Genomic DNA, 21,216 nt, shown 5'->3' with positions numbered 1-21,216 from the left:
AGTGACCACCTGGGGGCCCCACAGAAGAACTTTGGAAATCTAATGACAACCTAGACAAAACCTCAAGTTTACATACGATATAAACGCTTTATTAACAGCAGATCATCCTGGTGGGCTACGGCGTCAACCCAGACATCCAGCACCCTGTAAACAAACCCAAGCGTTGAGATGCTGAAAGGTGTCCCCACCCCAAACAGGGAAACTCCCTCCCCCATCTTGCTAACTTCAGCAGACCCCAAGCAAGAACCCTTGATCCACGGTCTTGGCAAAATCTCCCTACCCCCAGGCAAGGGTCTAACAAGGAGATGCTCTATTTCCCACTCCATTTGTGCACTCACCAGTCACAAGTTCAGCGCAGCCTCCGAGCCTCTCGCTCTGACTCCAACAGGGTGAGCACGTCGCCCTCGCGCACGGGGCCTTTCACGTTTCGGATGATGGAGCGGCTCGTGTCGTCCATGAATTCTACGCGCACCTACGGGGCCCACAGGAGGGATGGAAGAAGTCAGAGTCGGTTGAGAATAGGATCCGTGGGATAAGCGGCTGATGTCGATCCAGAGAACGTTTCTGCCTAGAGACACTTAAAAGGGGCTAAGGCTGGGAAAGCATGACTAGGATAGGAGACAAGCCGGAGAGGGGCCGAGGCGTGGAGAACAAAGCTCCAGAAGATGCCACCAAAGGAGACAACTGGGGGTTGTGAGGGCATGGAGCCACAGTGGTCATTGGCAGAGCCTGAACCAGGACAACGAACTATGTCAGAACTCGGGGAATGAGATCGACAGAGCCCAGATCCGGTGGGCAGGGCCTTGGCTAAAGTTCCGACCCTCGACCCTCTGTAAGCTCTGGGAAATAGGGAGCTTATTGGTTCCCAGATAGCAGGGAACAATACCCAGGGCACAGAAATTATCTTCGAGATTCAGACTTTAGAAGCCCCCCGCAAACATCCCCCACTCCCCGCCTTCCCCGCTCACCTGCGTGCACTGTCCCTGCGAACCGGTCCTGCCCAACACCTTGGTGACCTGGGGGAAAGACGTTGGGATCAGATCTAGCCCACCCGGTTCCCTTACTCCATCCTCCCTCATCTGGGCCCTCAAAACCGTGCCTCAGCCTCACCCTGGCAAGCTTGATGGGTTGCACACGGCTCGTGTCCATGATGGCGGCGCGGCGGCGGTCGGGGGGAGAGGAGTCACGTGTTTTGGAGAGACTATTTATATGACTCCCTAGCCCCGCCCATTCCCGCTCTCGCGAGACCCTACGCCATGTTCCCAGCAGTCCCTGCAGTAGAAACGTCACCGGCGCCCTTCAGCGCCGGTGAAAAGATGGCGTCCGCTACCCGTTTCATCCAGCGGCTGAGGAACTGGGCATCTGGGGTGCGCGGGGCGGGGCGGGGCGGGAAGGGGCTGTGGATGCTGGAGGCCCTGTGCACCCTGACCCGCTCCCACTACTCACCTGCTTCTTGCATCTCTGGGGCTGAGGCCATTAGTGTCGAGATGCCCCTAAGCAGGGAATTCTCCTCAGCTCAGAACCCCGAACTCGTGACCCCTTCAACCCAGGACAACTTCCCCAGCCCTTGGCTGTGGTACCACTCAGGCCTGGGGTCTCCCTAGGCCCGTACCTTCTTAGCTTTGGGATCTTGTTCCAGCCCTCAGCTCCGCTGTTCACTTCCAGGGCCCGTTCACTTCCAGGGCCCGTATCCTGTCTTCAAAGACCCATCTCCCACCTTTCTCTTAATTTGTCCTGTGCGGGACTGCCCCTTAGCTGGTTTTCTCTTTGGGGATGCCCTGGGGACTGACCTCCATCCTTTCTCCCACAGCGAGACTTGCAGGCGAAACTGCAGCTGCGCTACCAGGAGATCTCCAAACGGTGAGCAAACCCCGCTCGCTGCCCAAACTCCGATCCTGCCCTCCGTCTATCAGAAAAAAAAAAACAAAACAAAACAAAATCCCTGTTCTTTTAGACCCCTGAAACACTGGGCCGAAATCCTGCCTCCAGTCCCTTAGCTGGCTGTGAAGACAGAGGTCTGCCTTTCATCTTGCTGCAGTGTCTCAGACATTGTGATTCTAATGCAACAACCAGATGGGGCGTAAATTCTGAGTGGGAATTTTCCGTGATTTGCAGCCAGCAGTGTGGTCCTGACAGTATTGTCATCCCCAAGCTATGTATGAAAATATTTGAGGCTCAGAGAAACTAAATCATTTGCTTAAAATGACTCAGAAGCCAGAAATTGACAGCCGGGATTTGAACCCAGAAGTGTCTTTGATTTCTAACTTGAGTCGGAAAATTAGCTGACATTTACAAGCCCGGGCTCTGTCCTCAGCCCTTTGGAATCCCAGGGGAAGAGAAAAGTTCTTCTCATTCCTTTCTTGGAGCTTATATCCGAGGGAGGAGGTAGAGACATAACATTCAGTTCAGTTCAGTTCAGTCGTGTCCAACTCTTTGCGACCCCATGAATCACAGCATGCCAGGCCTCCCTGTCCATCACCAACTCCTGGAGTCTACCCAAACCCATGTCCATCGAGTCGGTGATGCCATCCAGCCATCTCATCCTCTGTCGTCCCCTTCTCCTCCTGCCCCCAATCCTTCCCAGCATTAGGGTCTTTTCCAATGAGTCAACTCTTCGCATGAGGTGGCCAAAGTATTGGAGTTTCAGCTTCAGCATCAGTCCTTCCAATGAACACCCAGGACTGATCTCATTTAGGATGGACTATTTGGATCTTCTTGCAGTCCAAGGGACTCTCCAAGAGCCTTCTCCAGCACTACAGTTCAAAAGCATCAATTCTTCGGCACTCAGCTTTCTTCACCGTCCAACTCTCATCCATACATGACTACTGGAAAGACCGTAGCCTTGACCAGACAGACTTTTGTTGGCAAAGTAATGTCTCTGCTTCTAAATATGCTTTCTAGGTTGGTCATAACTTTCCTTCCAAGGAGTAAGCATCTTTTAATTTCATGGCTGCAATCACGATCTGCAGTGATTTTGGAGCCCCCCAAAATAAAGTCTGACACTGTTTCCACTGTTTCCCCATCTATTTCCCATGAGGTGATGGGACCAGATGCCATGATCTTAGTTTTCTGAATGTTGAGCTTTAAGCCAGGGAAATAAACACAGCAAGTAAAAAACACTGTTTTAGAATTCTCTGAAGAGAAAACAAAATGAACCAGATGGCGAGTGGCTACCTCAGGTTAAGTGATCAGGAAAGGTCTCAGGGATTGGTTTGGAGTCAGCTGAAATGCCAAAGGATAATGATTAAAACAACATTCCGGACAGAGGGAGCAGTAAGTGTCAGGCTGTGCAGCCTGACAGAGCCAGACATAGGAGGAAGACTAGTGTGGCTGAAACACTTTGCAGAATGGGGAATAGTGGTATATATGTGTGTGTGTGTATGCTGCAGGCAAAGGTAAGGCAGCCAGGGACTATTAGCAGGAAAGGAAAAACAATAGCATTAAAATAACAAAATCTATGTGAATATCTCTATGTTGTGACTGATTCCAGATATCAAAAGTTTTAAAGTAATTTTGCATGCTAGGTAGTTGGTGGCCCAGTTGAGGAAACAGTTTTGTAAAATTTTCAACTTTTTTAAAGGACAGTGGCGCCCCCTGGTGATTCCTCTGGGCCTTGTCAGTTGGTCTCGGTTCTTTTTACTCTTTCTGTACTTATTTTCTGGGGCTTCCCCGGTGGCCCAGCGGTAAAGAGTCTGCATGCCAGTGCGGGAGATGTAGGAGACTCGGGTTCCATTCTTGGGTCAGGAAGATCCCCGGAGAAGGAAATGGTAACCCGCTTTAATATTCTTACCTGGAAAATTGCGTGGACAGAGGAGCCTGGTGGGCTGCAGTCCACGGGGTCCTGAAGAGTCAGACACGCCTGAGCACACCGCTCGTGCTTGTTTCCTATAGATCGGTGCCCAGCAGAGGGTCTTCTTGGCACTCTAGGGATTTGGCAGACTCTAACTTTAACACAGGATGTTGTTTCTTTTTTTTTCTTTTAAATATTTATTTGGCCGCACCAGGTCTTTGTTGCGGCATGCAGGATCTTTGGTTGCAGAGTGTGGGATCTAGTTCTCGATGAGGGATTGAACCTGGGCCCCTGCATTGGGAGCAAGGAGTCTTAGCCACTGGACCACCAAGGAAGTCCTTTAATATTAAGTTTTAAAACTTTGTTTTTTCTGTGTTTTTTTCCCACTTGATACATAACTATCACTTGTTTTAAGAAAAACTTCAATACTGGGGTTTTCAGAAAAAAGTTGGTAAAACCCCAGTGAATGAAAACCTCATCCTTTTATGATTTTTCTTTCTTTTCTGCCCTCCCTCTCGGCAGCAGTTTCTAAAGCTCATCTTTTGTTAGTGACTTTTGTTTTCTTGTTAACGTCTTTTGTTAGTGAGGTTAGAGATTCCTTTTCAGGCCTGTATATTTCTTTAACCCAAATGAGGAGAGAGCTCTGTTCACCCTTCCTCTGGGGGCAGCAGCCACAAGGTGGCAGCAGAAACCTCAGGACAAATTGCTCTGAGTAATAAGCCCTGATCCCCTGGGCTTCCCTGGTGGCTCAGATGTTAAAGAATCTGCCTGCCATTCAGGAGACCCAGGTTTGGTTTTACCCACTTCAGTGTATTGCCTGGAGAATTCCTTTCACTTCTGTAGAGTTCTTCAGAGAGCTGAAAGAACTGGAAGCCCAGAGGTTCTACAGGCTGGCCCTTGGGGACAAGGCCCCTCAGAATGAGCTGAGTCTGGGGCTGTTGCCCCAGTGTTGGTTTGCTGACCATGCCTTCTTGATAGGTAGCAGGCAGAGTCTTTTCATTTCCTGAGAACCTGCAGGTGGACACTAAGCCTGCTGCCAAGCTCTGGCCAAGCTCAGGGGTGGGAACAGGCCTCCGTCACAAAAGGCTTCTCTGCCTTCCACTTCTGGGGCAGATGTGGGACCGATGGTGGGGCAGACCCACGCCTCGCCTCCCAGCACCTTCACATCCAGTGCCGGGGCTTCCACCAGCTTCTGGGCCCTGGTCCTTCCCCAGGCCTGTGCCACTGGCAGTGTATCAAGGGATGCCCCTGGCCCCCAGCACATCCCAGTGGCTGCCCACGCCAGGCCTTGTGACTGAGGTGATGGGCCCATGCTGCAACCCAGCCGTGTGGAGAGAACAATTGTCACTTTGCTTCAGTGCCCATGTTTTTTCTTTTCAGAACTCAGCCTCCTCCCAAGCTCCCCGTGGGCCCCAGCCACAAACTCTCCAACAATTACTACTGTACTCGCGATGGCCGCCGGGAAGCCATGCCACCCTCGATTGTCATGTCTTCACAGAAGGTGCTGGTGGCAGGCAAGCCCACAGAGAGGTGAGGAATCCTCAGTGCCCCTCCTGAGACCAGCCCTCTATCCTGCTTGTGCTTTTCAAGATCCCAAGTCTGTCTAGCGGTAGCTGTGGCAGGAAATGTCCTACCGGGGGCCTTTCATCTGAGGAGCAAATGAATCCCCACCCAACCTGGGGTGGGTTTCCTGCAAAGCAGAGGAAGCTTCATGGGACCTTCAAGGGCTTTGGAAGAAGCCCAGGCATTGTTGTTTTTGTGATTTTATCTCCTTTTAGAGAGAGAATTATGTAAACCTCAGGCCTCTCAAAACCCACTTTGGTCCTTGGCCTCAGGCAGTGTCTCTTAATTAAATAGGAGGAGTAGTGGTGTTTACTTTGAGATTTCTGCTAGGACAGGATCCCACAGACCGGGTGGCTTGTAAACAACAGAAAACTGGTTCTCATGGTTCTGGAAGCTAGAAAGTCCAAGTAAAAGGCCCCTGCAGCTTCAGTGTCTGGTGAGGACGCTTTCCTGGGTTCTAGATGATATCTTTTTGCCATGTCCTCACATGGGGGAAGGGGTGAGGGGTCTGAAGTGTCTCTTACAAGGGCTGCACCTTCATGAGCTAGTCATCAGCCAAAGGCTCCACCTCCTAACGCCGTCATACTGGGGTATAGGATTTCAACATATGGATTTTGTACGGAAACAAACATTCTGTCTATAGCAGAGTTGTTATGAGGCTTAATTCACGTAATGAACTATTTGTAAGCTCTTAGAATTGAGTCAGTGGCACATCTGCCTCTTAATAATTCCACGAGTTAGGCAGTGATGACCTCTGTTGGAGAAAAAGAAACAGGCCAGGTGCTCTGCGTAGGTCACACAGATTGTGGGCGGCAGAAGCACAATTTCACAGCATTTTGTCCAGTCCCTCCCAGTGGTATCTGGGCTCTACAGCTGATTCACCTTGTGGTCCTGGACCGGTCTTTTGGCCTTCTTGAGCCTCAGCTGCTGCTTTTGTCAGATGGGGTTGGTAGACTTGCAGTGTGATGAGATTGGTAAGTGATGCAGCTGGGCCTGCCAAGTGGGTTAGAACTCAGTGAGTGAATGGCCCATTTTGCGATCTTCAGATTCACCAGAGCCCAGCCCCAGACTGTGGCAGGCTGCCCCACTCCCCCTTACCTCTTCACCTGCCCCCAGGATGTCTGCATTTCCCAGGGAGGCTGCCTTCTACCTCTTCCACTTCCTTCAGGTGGAGGAAGGGAGGAGGGGAGGCTCTGGAACCCCTGCTGATGGGTGGGCCCACCTGCCAGCTGCTTCTGTCTTGCTTGCAGTGCGTGCAGACCCCAGGGGCTCAGTGGGGTGGGGGCAGGGTGGGTCCCTGCCTTGGGTGTGCTGGCAGTGTCTCCTTAGGCCTTACCCTGGTCCAAAAGGTCTTATTTTTGATTTCGTATTAACTCAGCTCAATTAGACTGTGACTGGCCCTTGTCTCATTAGCGCTTCCTGCATATAGTGCCTGCCATGTAGCAGGTGCTCAGAATCCAAGGGAAGGAGTTGCTGCGGACATGGGTCATCTGATTGCTTGGCCCTTCTGGAGCCAGTGTCCTGCCCTGGGGTAGTGGGAGTCAGCGGCCAGTGGGAAGGGGTGCTGGAGGAAGAGTCCAGCATTTCACACTATTCCTGAGACCAGGAGCCAGGACAGGCTTACTGCTCGGGGGCAGAAAGTGGTCAGCTGACCCTTCGGGGGACCCCACTGGAGAGGCCTGTGCATTCTGAAACACCCTGCAGTCTGGCCTCCACATCTCCGGTTTCAGCAGATACGTTGCTGCCTGGGCAGGGGTGCTCCCTCAGCTTCCTCCCCACTGCTCTCTGGACATCTGGGGCTGACTCAAGTCTCTCTTCACTTTCCAGCTCAGCTGTAGCAGCCTCTGAGAAGAAGGCTGTGTCGCCGGCTCCTCCCATAAAGAGGTGGGAGCTGTCCCAGGATGAGCCTTACCTGTGACTTTGGCTGGGGGCGCCAGGCTGAGCCCTCAAGGCCACCAGAGTGCTGCTTCCTCCTTGGACTCCTTGATTCCCTCCGGGCAGAACGTGACCTCGTTTATAAAAACTATATATTGTGCTCCCGAGAATTGCTTCTGTTTTTACTTTTGAAAGGACATACGGGCTTACTTAGACTTCAGGGTGAAGTTGGTGCCAAATCTCTTTTTTTTTCTTTTCTGGCCACACCACACATCTTGTGGAATCTTAGTTTCCCTGACTAGAGGTTGCATCCAGACCTCAGCAGTGAAAACGCCAGGTTCTAACCACTGGACTGCCAGGGCATTCCTGGTGCTGTATCCTGAATCTCTGAACCCTGTGAGCATGCCGGAACAGAGCTGGAGAGTGGCTCTGGATTTCTAGGGTGACGTGCTCTCACTGGGCACAGAGATGTCACCGTCCCTTCCTTGAGGGCCTGGCTCCACCCCTCAGAGCGGTGGAACGGGTTCCAGGGTGTTGTAGGGGGTACTGACTGTAAATGGTGGAAAGGGAAACAAAACCTCACTTCCCTCTCCTGAGAGGTGACTCCCCCTCTACCCCCTCCAGCTATTGCTAGTGTGGATGTTCACCAGAACCCTCCCACTGCGGCCCCCACCTGTCCTTGACCAGCAGGGACCCCGGGGGACAGTGAGGTGGCTCACAAGGAAGTTTCACCCAGGGCCCTTGCGGAAAGGCCTCACTGAGCCAGAAACTTGACTGCGCAGGCCTGGGGGTACGGGGCGGAGTCAGCCCAGCAAAGGAAAGGGCTGCTTCTCACAGAGGAATGACCAGGGGGTGAAAGCCGAAAAGGAAGTGACCGTCTTCTGGTCACAGGTGCGAAGAGGGACCACACAGTGCCCTCCAGAGTGGCAGGGTGGTGACTGCCATGGAAGAACCCCCAAAACCTGTCAGTAGGTGAAGTCCTGCTGTGTGCCAGGAGAATGCTGTGGCTTCTTCGCCCTCTGGAAGCTTGGAGCAAGGAGGGAAAAGGTCACAGTCACAGAAGAAGGTATAAATGCTCCAAGAGTGAGTGGTACAAATGCTAAATGATTATCAGGAGGAGAAAACCCTTGGGAAGGCTTCCTGAAGAGGTGGGATTCTGGTTGGAGCAAAGGATGAAATTGAATTTAGAAAGATCAGGAGGGAGAAGACTGGGCAGAGTGTGCAGAGGTAATGAGGAGGTAACACCAGAGAGCTTCTAATGACCCCGGTGAGATGTGCCGTTGAAGGTTTCTGAATAATGCTAATGCCCCAGCCTCCTGCCAAGTGAGGTTGCAGTGAAAAGATGGTTATCAATGAGGGTGATGAATCTACTGGCACCATGATCTTGAACTTCTCAGAATTGTGAGAAAACAAATTGTTTGTAAGCCAAGAAGGAAAAAAAAAATGTGTTATAACCTAGACTTGAAATTTGGCAAGGGAATGCAGTAGGGAAGAGGTCTGAAATCTCGAGCTCATCCTGTGTGCAAGATATGTGTTGTGTGTGCAAGTCAGGAAGCAACAGTTAGAACTGGACATGGAACAACAGACTGGTTCCAAATAGGAAAAGGAGTACGTCAAGGCTGTATATTGACACTCTGCTTATTTAACTTAAATGCAGAGTACAAATGAGAGACGCTGGGCTGGATGAAGCCCAAGCTGGAATCAAGATTGCTGGTAAAAATATCAATAACCTCAGATACGCAGGTGACCACCCTTGTGGTAGACACCACCTTTATGGCAGAAAGTGAAGAAGAACTAAAGAGCCTCTTGATGAAAGTGAAAGAGGAGAGTGAAAAAGTTGGCTTAAAGCTCAACATTCAGAAAACTTAAGATCATGGCATCAGGTCCCATCACTTCATGGTAAATAGATGGAGAAACAGTGTCAGACTTTATTCTTGGGGGCTCCAAAATCACAGCAGATGGTGACCACAGCCATGAAATAAAAAGTCGTTTACTCCTTGGAAGGAAAGTTATGACCAACCTAGACAGCACATTAAAAAGCAGAGACATTACTTTGCCAACAAAGTTCCATCTAGTCAAGGCTATGGTTTTTTTCCATGCAAGAATACTGGTGTGGGTTGCCTTCTTGTCTCTAGGGGATCTTCCCAACCCAGTGGGAGGTGGGTCCTTTACCACTAGCGCCACCTGGAGTCCCTGTGAGGTCATAGTGAAAGAAGAACAGGTGTGGTGAGACCAAGAACTCTCAGGCTCCCTGAGAGCTGACCCTGAACCCAGCTGCTGAGGAGTCTGCGTTCAATGACTACACATTGTCAGCTGGGTAACCCACAGCTTCTTCAGCACTTTTCCCTAGGTCCCAGATGCCAACCTCACCAGGATGCCAAGCCCCACAGGTGGTGCTGCGGGACACTTCCTTCTCCCCTCCCCTTCCCATCTGCCTTTGCATCACTGCATCTTTGTCTCTTACCCAGCTTCTCCTGGGAACTGGAGATTATTCTGAACACACACACACACTCTCACGTGGCTATAATCTCCAACTTTTTTTTAAGTCACCATTTTATATGACACATTAATTTTAATTTTTGTTTGTCCTGGGTCTTTGTTGCTAGGAGGGCTTTTCTCCAGTTGGGGGTGCATGGCTTCTCATTGGGGTAATCGCTCCTGTTGTGGAGCCAGGGCTCTAGAGCACAGGCTCAGTAGTTGTGGCACATGGGATCTTCTCAGATCAGGGATGGAATCTGTGTCTCCTGAATTGGTAGGTGGATTCTTTACCATTAAGCCACCAGGAAAGCCCATGGCCAACGTTTTCAATAGTCAGCATGTCATCAACCTGCAGGTAGAGCCCGTGCTGTGAAAATCTGGACGCCTTGGTGTTGCTTCACAGGAAACTTGTACAGCTGAGGACAGCGACTTGTCTGGGGGCCTGCTGTGCAGTCGTCCTGCTTCTCCTGAGGACAGAGCTGCGGATAAAACCTTTTATTGTCAAGAAGAAAACACAGCAGCTGGGTAGAAAACCTGTAAGTTTGCGTTTTGTATGCCTAAGGGGTGTGCGTGAGAAGAGAAAGCTGAGGCTACTTTCGCTTGTTTTGCTTCTGAAGTAAAGTATAAGACCCGCCCTGTGAAGTCTATGAGGATTAGGAGGTAGTGAGAACATCCTGGGACTAGGGACAGAGGACCCAGGATGGAAGTCAAGAACTGACATTTCGTTGATTTATCAGGCTCTGTTCCAGGCGTTGGGGATACAAGGAGCAACACAGCATTCCTGCCAAAGTACTTTAGTAAATATATAATAAGCTCGGGCGCATGAAAGAAGCAGGAGCAGGGACAGGATGAGGCATTCCTAAAATAATTAGGCAGAACATTTGGTGCATGTAGAACGTTAAATATCGTAAGATGACAATACTTGTCAGTACGAGTTCATTTGTATCTCCAGAGGTTTCTAATTTCAAATAGGACCCGTACCTTTCAATATGCCTGTCACTGGGAAAAGAAGGGAAGACCCTGAGACCGGGGAACCCGGGTATTCAGACACTTACGGTACTCAAAGCCCGGGGCTGCCGCGGGATCTCTGGCCGTGGCCCCGCCCCGGGTGTGGGCCCCGCCCCCCGGGTATGTGCGCAGGCGTGCGCGAGGATAAGAGAGAGGCCGGGAGTGCGCGTGGACCCAGCCGGCGCGGGGCGGGGGTGGTACGATGAACGGTTGGGTGGCTCGGAGTCTAGCGCGGCGTGCTGCGGCCCTAGGCCTGGGGCTGCGGGTACTGCTCGGCTTCGGGCTGTGCCTGGAGACCGCCTCGACTCCGATCCAGACCTGGTCCTCGACCCAGGCCCCAGGTGAGTGAACTTGCTGCCCGCGAGCCCTCTACCCCTGCAGTCTAGCTCCGCCCTCGCCCGCCAGCAGCGCCTCACCATTGGCTACGCCGCAAGTCTGTCCAGGACACTCCCCCCGCACATGGTTCTAGGGGAGCCTAGCCCCTGAAAGAGCCTTCCCTAGTGGTGGACCCTGCGCCCGGGTTGCTGTGCCTGCCTTTAACTGCCCTGCTTTGGCCCTCGCACACCCAGCACCTGCTCTGCTTTGTCGTGCCCCATTGTCACCTCCAAGCTGCCCTTCACCCCAGCACAGGCAGTAAAGTTCCTTAGAGACTCTGGTTGTCCGACCTCCAGCCTTAACGCGGCTGGTCATCTGGCGCCTGCTGCCCATCTCCCGCCCTCTCAACCTCTGCACCTTCTTTCTCTGGCCTTAGAGAAAGAAAGATCTCCTTCCCTGGCACCCCAGGCCCTAGGACATGTTTGCCCTGGCCTCAGTAATGGTGGCCCTCTTAGAGGTTCCCAGAGGCGGTGGTGCAGGTTAGAATGACCTCCCTGTGCACACAGTGCCCCTGACTGTCAGCTGTAGACTCAGATTCACACACCCGCGGGTCCTGGCTTATCTGGTTCCCCTTCTCACTCCTGCCTTTTCAAGCAAAGTGTTCCTCCTTCCTTCAAGGATCAGGACATTACCCAAGCTCAGGCTCTTTACACCCAAGCAGTCGCTTCCCTTCAGCACCTTGGGGTAGGGACTCCTAGCGAGGCCCTTTCCCAGGTGGGGAAGCAGGCTGGGAGGGGCAGTCACTGATCTCCCCAAGGCCCGGTTGGCTCTGCTCTGCTGCCCACTCTAGAGAACACACACACACACTCCCTGACTCCAGGGAGGGAGGCCAGAGGTTGCTATGGAGGGGCAAGACTTGGGGAGGGAGCCGTAGGCTTTCGGATCCCCACGGCAGGGAAGGAAGTGGGTTCTAGGCCATTCCACAGAGCGCCGGGACTGTGGGGCTCACAGGTACATTGGCCTGGGGGCCAGCTTGCAGACCGGCTGGCTGTGGAGGGTGGGGGCCTGGAGTGGGGCTTTACTCAGCCTTGCCCCTGTGAGCAGAGGTGGAAGAGGCAAAAGGACCAGAATCAAATGGAACAGAGCTAGGCTGGGGCCAAGCCAGGTATTTGCCACCCGCCCTGCTGCACCCAGGAGGAAGCCATAAAGGCCACTCCCTTCCTCCGTCCCTCAGACTCCAGTCTGCTGGCCCAGCTTCTAGGCCCTTCTATGTCCCTCCTGCTCAGGGTCCCGGAAGGCTCATATCTCAGCTGGACTCAGCCCAGACCCTTGTGTGAGCTGTGTCCATTTATTATCAGGCACGACCCTGGGTTTACAGTCGAAAGGTCACGGCCTTGACCATCGCTAAGTGTCCACTTTACACAGGTACCAGTTCAAGGGCCATTGTTCTAAGACGCTGGGCTTCAGGGGTCTCTGAGAGGGACCTGAGACCCCTCCCAGGAAATAAGCTGGAGACGTGAAGTCTGAGGAGGAAATCATGGAAGTGCAGAGAGGAGGGAGGAGAGGGAGTACTGGGCCCGGGAATGGCATGGGCAAAAGCTCTGAGGTGGAAATGGGCCAGGCCTCTTGCTGCACAGCATGGTGGCCAGGCCAGAGGGAGCTTGATGAAGAGGAGGAAAGTGGGAGGAGGCAAGTTCCAGGAAGGGTTCAGGGCTGGTCAGGACTTGCTGGCCACACACAGGATATAGGCTGTGAGAGGGTCAAGGGAACAAGGGATGGTTTTGAGCAAAGGGGAGGCAAGGGAGGGCGGCCTAATGGTGTGACTCTGAGAGGTCTCTGGTGTCTGAGGGAGATGGGGTTGGGGAACCAGGAGAAGAGGTGGCACAGTCAGGATGGAGAAAGTGGTCAGAAGTTCTGGGAGGAATTCAGTGGGTGGGTCAACAAGCCAAGCAGGTCCTTTATCCAAGGCCTCAGTTTCCCCTTTGCTAAGTTGCTGTTGTTGAGTCACTCAGTCCGATTCTTTGTAGCATCATGGACTGCAGCACGCCAGGCTTCTCTGTCCATCATCTCTTGGAGGTTGCTCAAACCCGTATCCATTGAATCAATGATGCCATTCAACCATCTCATCCTCTGTCATCTCCTTCTCCTCCTGCCCTCAATCTTTCCCAGTATTAGGGTCTTTTCCAGTGAGCTGACTCTTCACATCAGGTGGCCAAAGGATTGAAGCTTCAGCTTCAGCATCAGTCCTTCCAATGAATATTCAGGGTTGATTTCCTTTAGGATTGACTGGTTTGATCTCCTTGCTGCCCAAAGGACTCTCAGGATTCTTCTCCTTTGCTAAGGATAGCTGGGACATAACAGGCCCTGTTGACCCTGATGGTGGGCCTGAGCCAGGCCAGGTTCAGAGATGGCCTCTCTCCTAGTCTGTTTAACCACAAGCTTGGGGAGACCCTTGGGGAGACCATCTGGCCATTTGGAGCCTGGTAAAGACCCCAGGATCAGTGAGACCTGGGTCTGAACCCTGACTCTGCCACTAGCTTGTAGCCTCGGGCCTTTCCTCTCCTATGTGTCTTCTGTAAAGTGGGCATGGCTGTAGAATCTGATCAGTAGGGCTCTTGGTGAGGCTGTGAACTGCTGGGCTCCAAGCCCCCCACACAGTGCATCCTTAGCAAAGGTGGTGACCACCAGTGTAGTTCCTGGGACCTGGCTTTCTCCTGGTGGTTGCAGCTTGTGACACTGTCCTCCTAGCTGAGGGTCCAGACCTCCCACTTGTATGTGTCCCTCAGGCCCTAGCGCAGGCTCGTGCCCGCCCACCAACTTCCAGTGCCGGAGCGATGGCCGTTGCGTGCCCCTCATCTGGCGTTGTGATGTTGACCAGGACTGCCTTGATGGCAGTGATGAAGAAGAGTGTGGTGAGTGGCCATGCCCTGGGGGTGGGGCTTTTCAGGGCCATGGGAGGAGGTGCTTGTGGAAGGGGTGTGGGTTTCAGGCCGGGAACTCTGGGGTGGGCAGGGCCTTGAGGGCGGGCTGGATCTTTGGGTTAAAAGATGGGTTTGCAGGGCAGCAAGTTAGTGGGGTCTTGGTTGGAAGGTGGGGGGAACAGAAGCAGGGGGCAGAGCCCTTGGGATGGGTGGACCTTATAGGGTCAGTCATTCTCAGGAAGGTGGGGCTCGCAGCAGGGTGGGTGGTCGGCAGTACCCATGCCCTCTTGGGTGGGTGTTTGGAACCTGACTCACCCTGTATCCCCAGGTACTGAGGTACCCATTGGCAGCCGCTCCCCTTGTGACATCATGGATGACTGCCCTGACCGCAACAAGAATCGTCTCAACTGTGGGCCCCAGCCCTGCCCTGAAGGCGAGCTGTGCTGCACGCTGGACGGTCTGTGTATCCCAAGCACGTGGCTGTGCGATGGCCACCCGGACTGTTCCGACCACAGCGACGAGCTTGGCTGCGGTGTGTGCCTGTGGGGGCAGGGAGGCTGGGCCAGCAGACCAGGACACCTGACACCTTCCAGTGTGTGACGAGGCTGGGAGCGTGCACATGTGTGTCTGCCTGAGCCCGCATACCCACGGGAATGCGGGAGGGCACTCGGGCAGCAGTGCTCACCAGCTTTGCTCACTCAGTCTGGGGCCGGAGGGTGAGCCCCAGGGTCCCCCACCCCGGGGCACTGGGACACCCATTCATCCCTCTAGCCCCAGGGTTCCCTGCCCAGCTGCTGAATGCCTGGACTTGTTGCAGGAACCAAGACCCACCAGGAGGGGAGCGCCACATCCATGGGGACGCCTGTGACCCTGGAGAGTGTCACTTATCCCAGGAATGCCACAGTCACTGCCATCGAGGACCAGAACTCCGTTCAGTCTGGAAACCGAAGTGCCTATGGGATTATCGCAGCTGTAGGTAATATGAACAGCTTCGGCCCCCACGCCCATGCCCGCACCTGGAAGCTGCCCTGGAGAGCAGACATGCCACATACTCCCCTTTCCGGTGTGCTAGGAGCTGGGTGGGTGTGGGAGCCTCCACCACCCCTCACCCACGCCCCTCGCTCTTTCCCCGCAGCGGTACTCAGTGTCAGTCTGGCTGCTGGCATCCTCTTCGCATTGTCACGGCTCTGTGCCCAGGGATGCCTGGTCCCGCTGCGGCTGCTGGTGTCCATGAAGGGGTCACTGCAGCCAGAGAGGAAGACCTCGGTGCTCTGAGCAGGCGCTCTCACCCCCACATCACACATCCCCCGAGTATGGCAGGTAGAGGGGACCCACACGTGGCTGCTAGCACATCAGCCCCCAGACCTGGCTGCTTCTGTCCTCACAGCGCCAAGCACCCGTGCTCCTGCATATGTGACCCTGGAGGCTGAGGTTGCCCAGACCCTCCCCTGGACACGAGGAGCCTGGATGGGGAACATGCCACAGCCGGAGCTGAGGGGCTGGCCCTGGATCACTCCTGGGGCGGGCCCCTTACTCAAATACTATTGCTACCTCTGTTTGAGAGTGGTGATTAAAGCTAGTTCACATCCTCTGCCTGCCTTTGGGCCTCTGTCTCCCTCTGCCTGGGTGGCCTGGGGGCTCTGTGCAGCCCCTTCTCTGTGGGGGAGCGCCTGCCTATCGAGGGTGGGAATCAGGGACCCAGCCCTGGGCACCCACTTGGCCACTCTGCCTCCTGGAATCAGAACAGAGGACTGTGGGGATGGGAACAGTTTGCATTCCCAGAGAGGAGCAGATCTTGGGCAGTGCCTCCTGGAGTGCTGGCTGGGAGGGCCTCCATCCGTTTTGGTTTCCTCTCTTTGAGATAGAAGCTGGATGTCCCCCAGTTGGCCTCCACCTTGTTTCAAAATGTAGGTTTTATTATTATTCAGGCATGCTAAGGCCTGAAAAGACTGATACTGAAGCTAAAGCTTCAATCTTTTGGCCACCTGGCACGAAGAGCCGACTCATTGGGAAAGACACTGATGCTGGGAAAGGCTGAGGGCAAAGGGAGAAGGAGGCAGCAGAGGATGAGATGGTTAGAGAGCATCAGCGACTCAGTGGACGTGAATTCGAGCAAGCTCTAGAGACAGTGGAGGACAGGGAAGCCTGGTGGGCTGCAGTCCACGGGGTCGCAGAGTCGGACACGACTGAGCACCTGAACGACAGGCGCAGCTGGGGTGTCAGCACTGACTGTTACAAATGTCTCAGCCTGTCAACAGCGAGGCTGTCCGAGAACAGCACCCAGGGCACCTGCTGGGTCCCTGTTACAGCAAGACCCCGACGGATGCTCCCCAACCAGAGCCAGTGTGGTGGCTGGACCAGTGCAGGACATACTTCAGCAAAAACCATCTGGCTGCACTGTGCATGATGCAGAACTTCCCCGACAAGGAATCGAACGCATGACCCCTGGACTAGAAGCACAGAATCTTAAGTACTGGACCACTGGGGAAGTCCTGGCCATCAAGGAACTTTGAGGAACAAGATTTGTCCTGCAGGTCCTGGAGGGTACACGGCAGGCCCCCCACTGAGAGAGATCAACGTGGAGAGGACTTCCCTGGTGGTCCAGTGGTTAGGAATCTGCCTGCCAGTATAGGGGACATGGGTTCGATCCAGGCTCTGGGAAGATTCCACATGCTTTGGTACAGCTGAGCCCAGGCACTACAACTACTGAGCCCATGTCCTAGAGCCTGTGCTCCGCAACAAGATAAGCCACCTCAATGAGAAGCCCTCACATAGCAACTAGAGAGTAGCTCCCGCTTACCGCAACTAGAGAAAGCTGGCGCGCAGCAGTGAAGACCCAAAGCAGCCAAATTAAATAAAATTAATGGAAGCACTGACACTGAAGCTGAAGCTCTAATCCTTTGGCCACCTGATGTGAAGAGATGACTCACTGGAAAAGACCCTAATGCTAGGAAAGATTGCGGGCAGGAGGAGAGGGGGATGACAGAGGGCAAGATGGTTGGATGGCATCACTGACTCAATGGACACAAGTTTGAGCAAACTCTGGCAGATGATGGACAGGGAAGCCTGGTGTGCTGCCGTCCATGGGATTGCAAAGAGTTGGACACAATTGAGCAACTGAACAACAGCAACAAATAAAAAAATTTTTTTTAAAAAGATCCTTGGTGGGGAGAGAGAGGGAAAGCAGACCTAAGGCTCTGCCTGTATTAGGGTCTGAGGATCAGGAGTCTCAAGTTCACTCTTGATTAGAACACAAGAGCTGGAATTAGTGTCCCAGAAGGAAATCAGGTGATAACTGATCACCTAAGTTATCAGTTACCCAGGTTCCCCAGGGTTTCTAAAATGGGCACCTTCATGGCTGCAGGTAGGTTGTATTGATAGTAGCTGTGTTGTGCAGCTGGTGATGCGTTTGTTCACAACATTCACAATGGACGTCAGCAATCAAAAGCTTAATGTCAGGGACCTCCAGTGGTTAAGGCTCCAGGCTTCCAATACAGGGGCATGGGTTCGATCCCTGGTTGGGAAACTAAGATCCTGCATGCTGAGTGGCGTGGCCAAAAGAGAAAAGCTTACTGTCAGGCAGTCACACTGCACTGACCCTAGGGATGAGCAGGGCAGGGGGATGGTGGCTCTGGGTTGGTTGGTATGCACATGAGAGGCACAAGTCACTGGTGACTTGTTAGTTATCTCCAATAACTCGCTTACTCCTTGAGGGACAGTCTGTTCCTGGGCAGTGAGGCCCCAGCTGCCAGGGTGTTGAGACTATAGAAAGGGGGAATTCCCTGGCAATCCAGTGGTTACAACTCTGAGCTTTCATTGCTGGGGCTGTGGGTTCAAATCCTAGTCAGGGAACTAATCCCTCAGGCTGTGTGGTGCAGCCAAAAAAAAAAAGAATACAGAAAATATGGTTAATATACCCTAGCTGTGGGGTGATGAGGACAGACCTCATCTGGTTCTCATTTTCATCTCCTAATGGGGTTGCTGGGGCCCTGGTAGCCTGGGGAAGCACCCAGGTACCCACACAGTGTCTTGGGTCTCGGACATCCAGCAGGCGGAGAGCTGGCCCCTGATGACAAGATGCTGGGAGAGCACAGAGTTTCCTGGGGGTATGAAAGTTCAGCTTTGGGACCCTGCTCCCATAGGAGATGGGTTGTTTTTGTTTGGTTTTGTCTGTGGGTGAGGGTTGGGGGAACTTAGTTCCCTGACCAGGGATTGAACCTGCACCCTTGGCAGTGAAAGTGTGGAGTCTTAACCACTAGACCACTGGGCAGTTGCCCATGGGATTTGAAGTCTGGGCTTCAGGCAGCGTGTTGTGGGCTCGAGTTCTCTGTCGGGCAACTGTGGGGGCTTGGTAGGTGGGCTGCAGCCAGGATAGGGGGCCTTGACCAACAGTGGAGCAGAGGGTGCCCAGCCTCCTGGGGTACAAGGCCTTCCCTTGGTGCCCGCTGGGCACCCCCAGCCCCCAAGCTGGGCCCAAGTTTCATGCTTTCGAACTGGTTCCAGTTGATGGGCCTCTGGTTGTCAGGAAGGAGTTATGCCAGAGAGTAGCATTTTCTTTTTTTAAGATTTTTTTTCCAACCTTCATTTTTGTTCAGGTGTGGCCAGCCAGAGTGGGCCACAGAGGCAGGTCAGGGGATGCAAGGCTAGTGTCAGATGCCACCTGAGCTGATGAGGTCTAAGGTCAGGATCTTCCTCGGGTGTCAGCTGGGTTTTCAGTGAACAGTGGCACAAACAAGTCTGTACCCACTGGCCCCAAACTCCCACTGGTATACTCTCACCTGGCTGGTGTGTCCATTTTCCCATGAGTGGTGGCTGCTGGCATCTTGGGGCTGGAGTGGCTGGATGTCATGTCTGGTGCACACGTGGGTGGGGCTGCCTGGGGCAGCTGGGCCTCTCCCTCTGCGTGGCTTCTCCAGTTGGCCCTTCTGTGTGGTCACCCAAGGAGGATGAGCGAAGTCCTTTTCTGACAACTTGGGGTTCCCCCAAAGTAGAGAGCTGAAGCCCCCAGACCTTCTAACACTCAGACCTAGACCTGGGCCAGCATCACTTCCTCCCTGTTCTGCTGATTCAGTGGAGTTTCAGGTCAGCCTAGATGTGTGTCAGGGGCAGAGGTGGTGACCCCCCAAGGGCATGAACGCCACGGAGGCCTGGTTCATCAGGGCCACCAAGGGAACGGAGGGCCGGGAATGGGCAGGCTGTGGTGGGTGACTCCTGGCCACCGGAGCCTGCTGAGTGACTGTGGGCAAGTGGCTTTGCTGTCCAAGGGCCAGCTTTGTCACTGGGACACTGGGGCGGCCATGGTTACAAACACCTGTCTCGCATGAGCAGGCCGGGATTTCAGCAGCCTTTGTTCTCTTGAGCAGGGTCACCATGTGCTGCCAGTTACCCATCCAGTCCTGTGGGCAACAAGCCCAGCGAGTCACTTTCAGGATACTCTAGGGAGGGTCCAGGTTGAAAAGGGAGGAGGGATGTTGAGGGCGGACCCACAAGGAGGAGAACATGGTCAGTGGGCCTGGGTCCTGGCACTTGGGGAATTCTGATGGGCCTGAGAAGCAAGGGATGGAGTGGGATGGAGGCTGCAGTGGTGAAGATAGAGGAGGGGTCCAGGGTGTGTGTGTGCGCATCTGTATATATCTCTCCAGCTCTCACTATTTCTTTTTTTTGCTGAGGGAAACTCACATAGCGTTAAATTAGCCATTAGCTATTTTAAAGTCTGGGCTTCTCTGGTGGCTCAGCGATAAAAGAATCCATCTGTCAATTCAGGAGACCCAGGTTTGACCCCTGGGTCAGGAAGATCCCCTGGAGAAGGAAATGGCAACCCACTCCACTGTTCTTGCCTGGGAAATTCCATGGACAGAGGAACCTGGCGGGCTACAGTGCATAGGGTCACAAAGAGTCAGACACAACTTAGTGACTAAACAACAATTTTAAAGTCTATCATGCATTTAGTACACTTGCAGTGTTGTGTGACCCTCAACTCTATCTAGCTGCAAAACATTTTTATCTCCCAAAAGGGAAACTCCCTCCCCATTTGGGTCATTCCTTCCCCCATCTCCTAAGCCTAGGTACTCTAGAGCCCCCGCTCCACAATTAAGAGCCTTCTTGCTGCAACTAAGACTGATGCAATTTAAAAAAAAAAAGATATTTGTTGGGGACTTCCCTGGTGGTCCACTGGTAAGGACTCCATGCTTCCACTGCAGGGGGCTGGGGTAGGATCCTTGGTTGGGGAACTAAGATCCCAAAAGTCAAGCCCCCCCCACCGAAAAAAAAGATAGCTGAATGGTATTACACAAGGTATTAGGCACTGTTCTAGGTGTGCAGGATATAGCAATAAAGGAAAAGGATCCCCTAAAAGTGGGGAGGGTGTTTCTGATGATAATGGAGGGGGGACTCTGTTACGGTGAATGGGCACTAAAGTGGGAGCCTGGAGGCGGTCATATTGGTCCAGGAAGGGCATCATGGCGCTGGTGCAGGGTGGGACCATGCAGGTGGTGAGAAGTGGTCGGATTCTCTATTTGTTTTGAGGGGAAAGTCGCTCTCCTGTGGCCGTGAGAAAGAGGAAGCAAGAGCGCCTCCAAGGTACCTGGGGTGAACTGCGGAAGGATGGAGCCCGCCATGCTGGGGAGGAAGAGGGGGAAGTGGGGGTGGAGGGAGGGGGACCCTTGGGAGTAGAGCTCTGGACCTGCGAGGCCGCCGCGTGGAGAGATCAGGAAGGCACTCGGACTGTGGGTTGGAGAGAGGTTTAGTTGTCTCAGTGGGTGTCCCTGGATTGGAGAGGAGGAGGGAGTGTCCCCATAACTAGCAGTTTCTGGGGGTGAGGAAGAATCGAGGAAAGAAGGAGCAACGGTAGGGATGGGAAGGAAACCCGGAGAGTTCAGGCCGGAGTGAATCAAATCAAAGAGCACCATCTGGGTCCCAGGCTGCCACACCATCCGGGTCCCAGGCTGCCACACCATCCGGGTCCCAGGCTGCCACGCTTCCTGTAAAACCGGGAGAGAGGGAGATCTGGGGTTTAATACCGTGGAGGTCATTGGTGATGAAGGCAAAAGCAGTTCCACAGGTTGAAGATAAAGTAGGAAGGAGAAAGGGTGTGTGGGTGACTTTTACTACAGTTTTTCTTGGGGTGAGGCAGAGTGTAGGCTGATACTAGGGCAGAGGCTAGACAGGGAGGGCGTTCAGTCTTTTTTTTTTTTTTTTTCCTTAAAGTGGAAGATGCCCAGGAGAACGGCTCTAATTGGGGGAGGGGAGCAAAAACAGAAGATAAGT

The 21,216-nt window shown here is 53.5% G+C and overlaps 3 protein-coding genes and 1 long non-coding RNA gene across 4 annotated transcripts; 2 read left to right on the top strand and 2 right to left on the bottom strand.

Moving 5' to 3' along the window:
- Positions 1–62: 62 nt before the first annotated feature.
- Positions 63–1,215, bottom strand: RPS28 (ribosomal protein S28). Its single transcript, XM_020898693.2, has 4 exons — positions 1,111–1,215; positions 969–1,016; positions 339–472; positions 63–144 (listed from the first exon to the last, which is right to left on the bottom strand). Exons 1-3 carry the CDS (start codon positions 1,147–1,149, stop codon positions 350–352), a joined length of 210 nt encoding a protein of 69 aa, XP_020754352.1. The 5' UTR covers positions 1,150–1,215; the 3' UTR covers positions 63–144; positions 339–349.
- A 40-nt stretch (positions 1,216–1,255) lies between these two features.
- On the top strand, positions 1,256–7,398 carry NDUFA7 (NADH:ubiquinone oxidoreductase subunit A7). Its single transcript, XM_020898692.2, has 4 exons — positions 1,256–1,367; positions 1,811–1,860; positions 5,171–5,320; positions 7,181–7,398. Exons 1-4 carry the CDS (start codon positions 1,257–1,259, stop codon positions 7,269–7,271), a joined length of 402 nt encoding a protein of 133 aa, XP_020754351.2. The 5' UTR covers position 1,256; the 3' UTR covers positions 7,272–7,398.
- A 2,343-nt stretch (positions 7,399–9,741) lies between these two features.
- LOC139034315 (uncharacterized) lies at positions 9,742–10,820 on the bottom strand. The gene is made up of 2 exons (XR_011486710.1): positions 10,762–10,820; positions 9,742–10,185 (listed from the first exon to the last, which is right to left on the bottom strand). It is a non-coding gene; the product is annotated as an uncharacterized lncRNA (long non-coding RNA).
- A 29-nt stretch (positions 10,821–10,849) lies between these two features.
- On the top strand, positions 10,850–15,541 carry CD320 (CD320 molecule). Its single transcript, XM_020898691.2, has 5 exons — positions 10,850–11,055; positions 13,816–13,941; positions 14,279–14,482; positions 14,768–14,926; positions 15,086–15,541. Exons 1-5 carry the CDS (start codon positions 10,917–10,919, stop codon positions 15,223–15,225), a joined length of 768 nt encoding a protein of 255 aa, XP_020754350.2. The 5' UTR covers positions 10,850–10,916; the 3' UTR covers positions 15,226–15,541.
- Positions 15,542–21,216: the final 5,675 nt, after the last annotated feature.

The sequence above is a fragment of the Odocoileus virginianus genome, chromosome 3 (assembly GCF_023699985.2).
Source record: "Odocoileus virginianus isolate 20LAN1187 ecotype Illinois chromosome 3, Ovbor_1.2, whole genome shotgun sequence".
Taxonomy (NCBI): domain Eukaryota; kingdom Metazoa; phylum Chordata; class Mammalia; order Artiodactyla; family Cervidae; genus Odocoileus; species Odocoileus virginianus.
Note: the sequence above shows the minus strand (reverse complement) of the source record. Positions and strands in the feature narration are given on the sequence as shown.

Excerpts from the sequence above, each read along its gene's own strand:
- RPS28 (XM_020898693.2), bottom strand. The coding sequence starts at position 1,149 with ATGGACACGAGCCGTGTGCAACCCATCAAGCTTGCCAGG. Across the intron at positions 1,017-1,110 it reads AACCCATCAAGCTTGCCAGG|GTCACCAAGGTGTTGGGCAG; the intron begins GTGAGGCTGAGG and ends TCTTTCCCCCAG. Across the intron at positions 473-968 it reads CGCAGGGACAGTGCACGCAG|GTGCGCGTAGAATTCATGGA; the intron begins GTGAGCGGGGAA and ends TGGGCCCCGTAG.
- NDUFA7 (XM_020898692.2), top strand. The coding sequence starts at position 1,257 with ATGTTCCCAGCAGTCCCTGCAGTAGAAACGTCACCGGCGCCCTTCAGC. Across the intron at positions 1,861-5,170 it reads TACCAGGAGATCTCCAAACG|AACTCAGCCTCCTCCCAAGC; the intron begins GTGAGCAAACCC and ends TTTTCTTTTCAG. Across the intron at positions 5,321-7,180 it reads GCAGGCAAGCCCACAGAGAG|CTCAGCTGTAGCAGCCTCTG; the intron begins GTGAGGAATCCT and ends TTCACTTTCCAG.
- CD320 (XM_020898691.2), top strand. The coding sequence starts at position 10,917 with ATGAACGGTTGGGTGGCTCGGAGTCTAGCGCGGCGTGCTGCGGCCCTA. Across the intron at positions 11,056-13,815 it reads GTCCTCGACCCAGGCCCCAG|GCCCTAGCGCAGGCTCGTGC; the intron begins GTGAGTGAACTT and ends TGTGTCCCTCAG. Across the intron at positions 14,483-14,767 it reads CAGCGACGAGCTTGGCTGCG|GAACCAAGACCCACCAGGAG; the intron begins GTGTGTGCCTGT and ends GACTTGTTGCAG.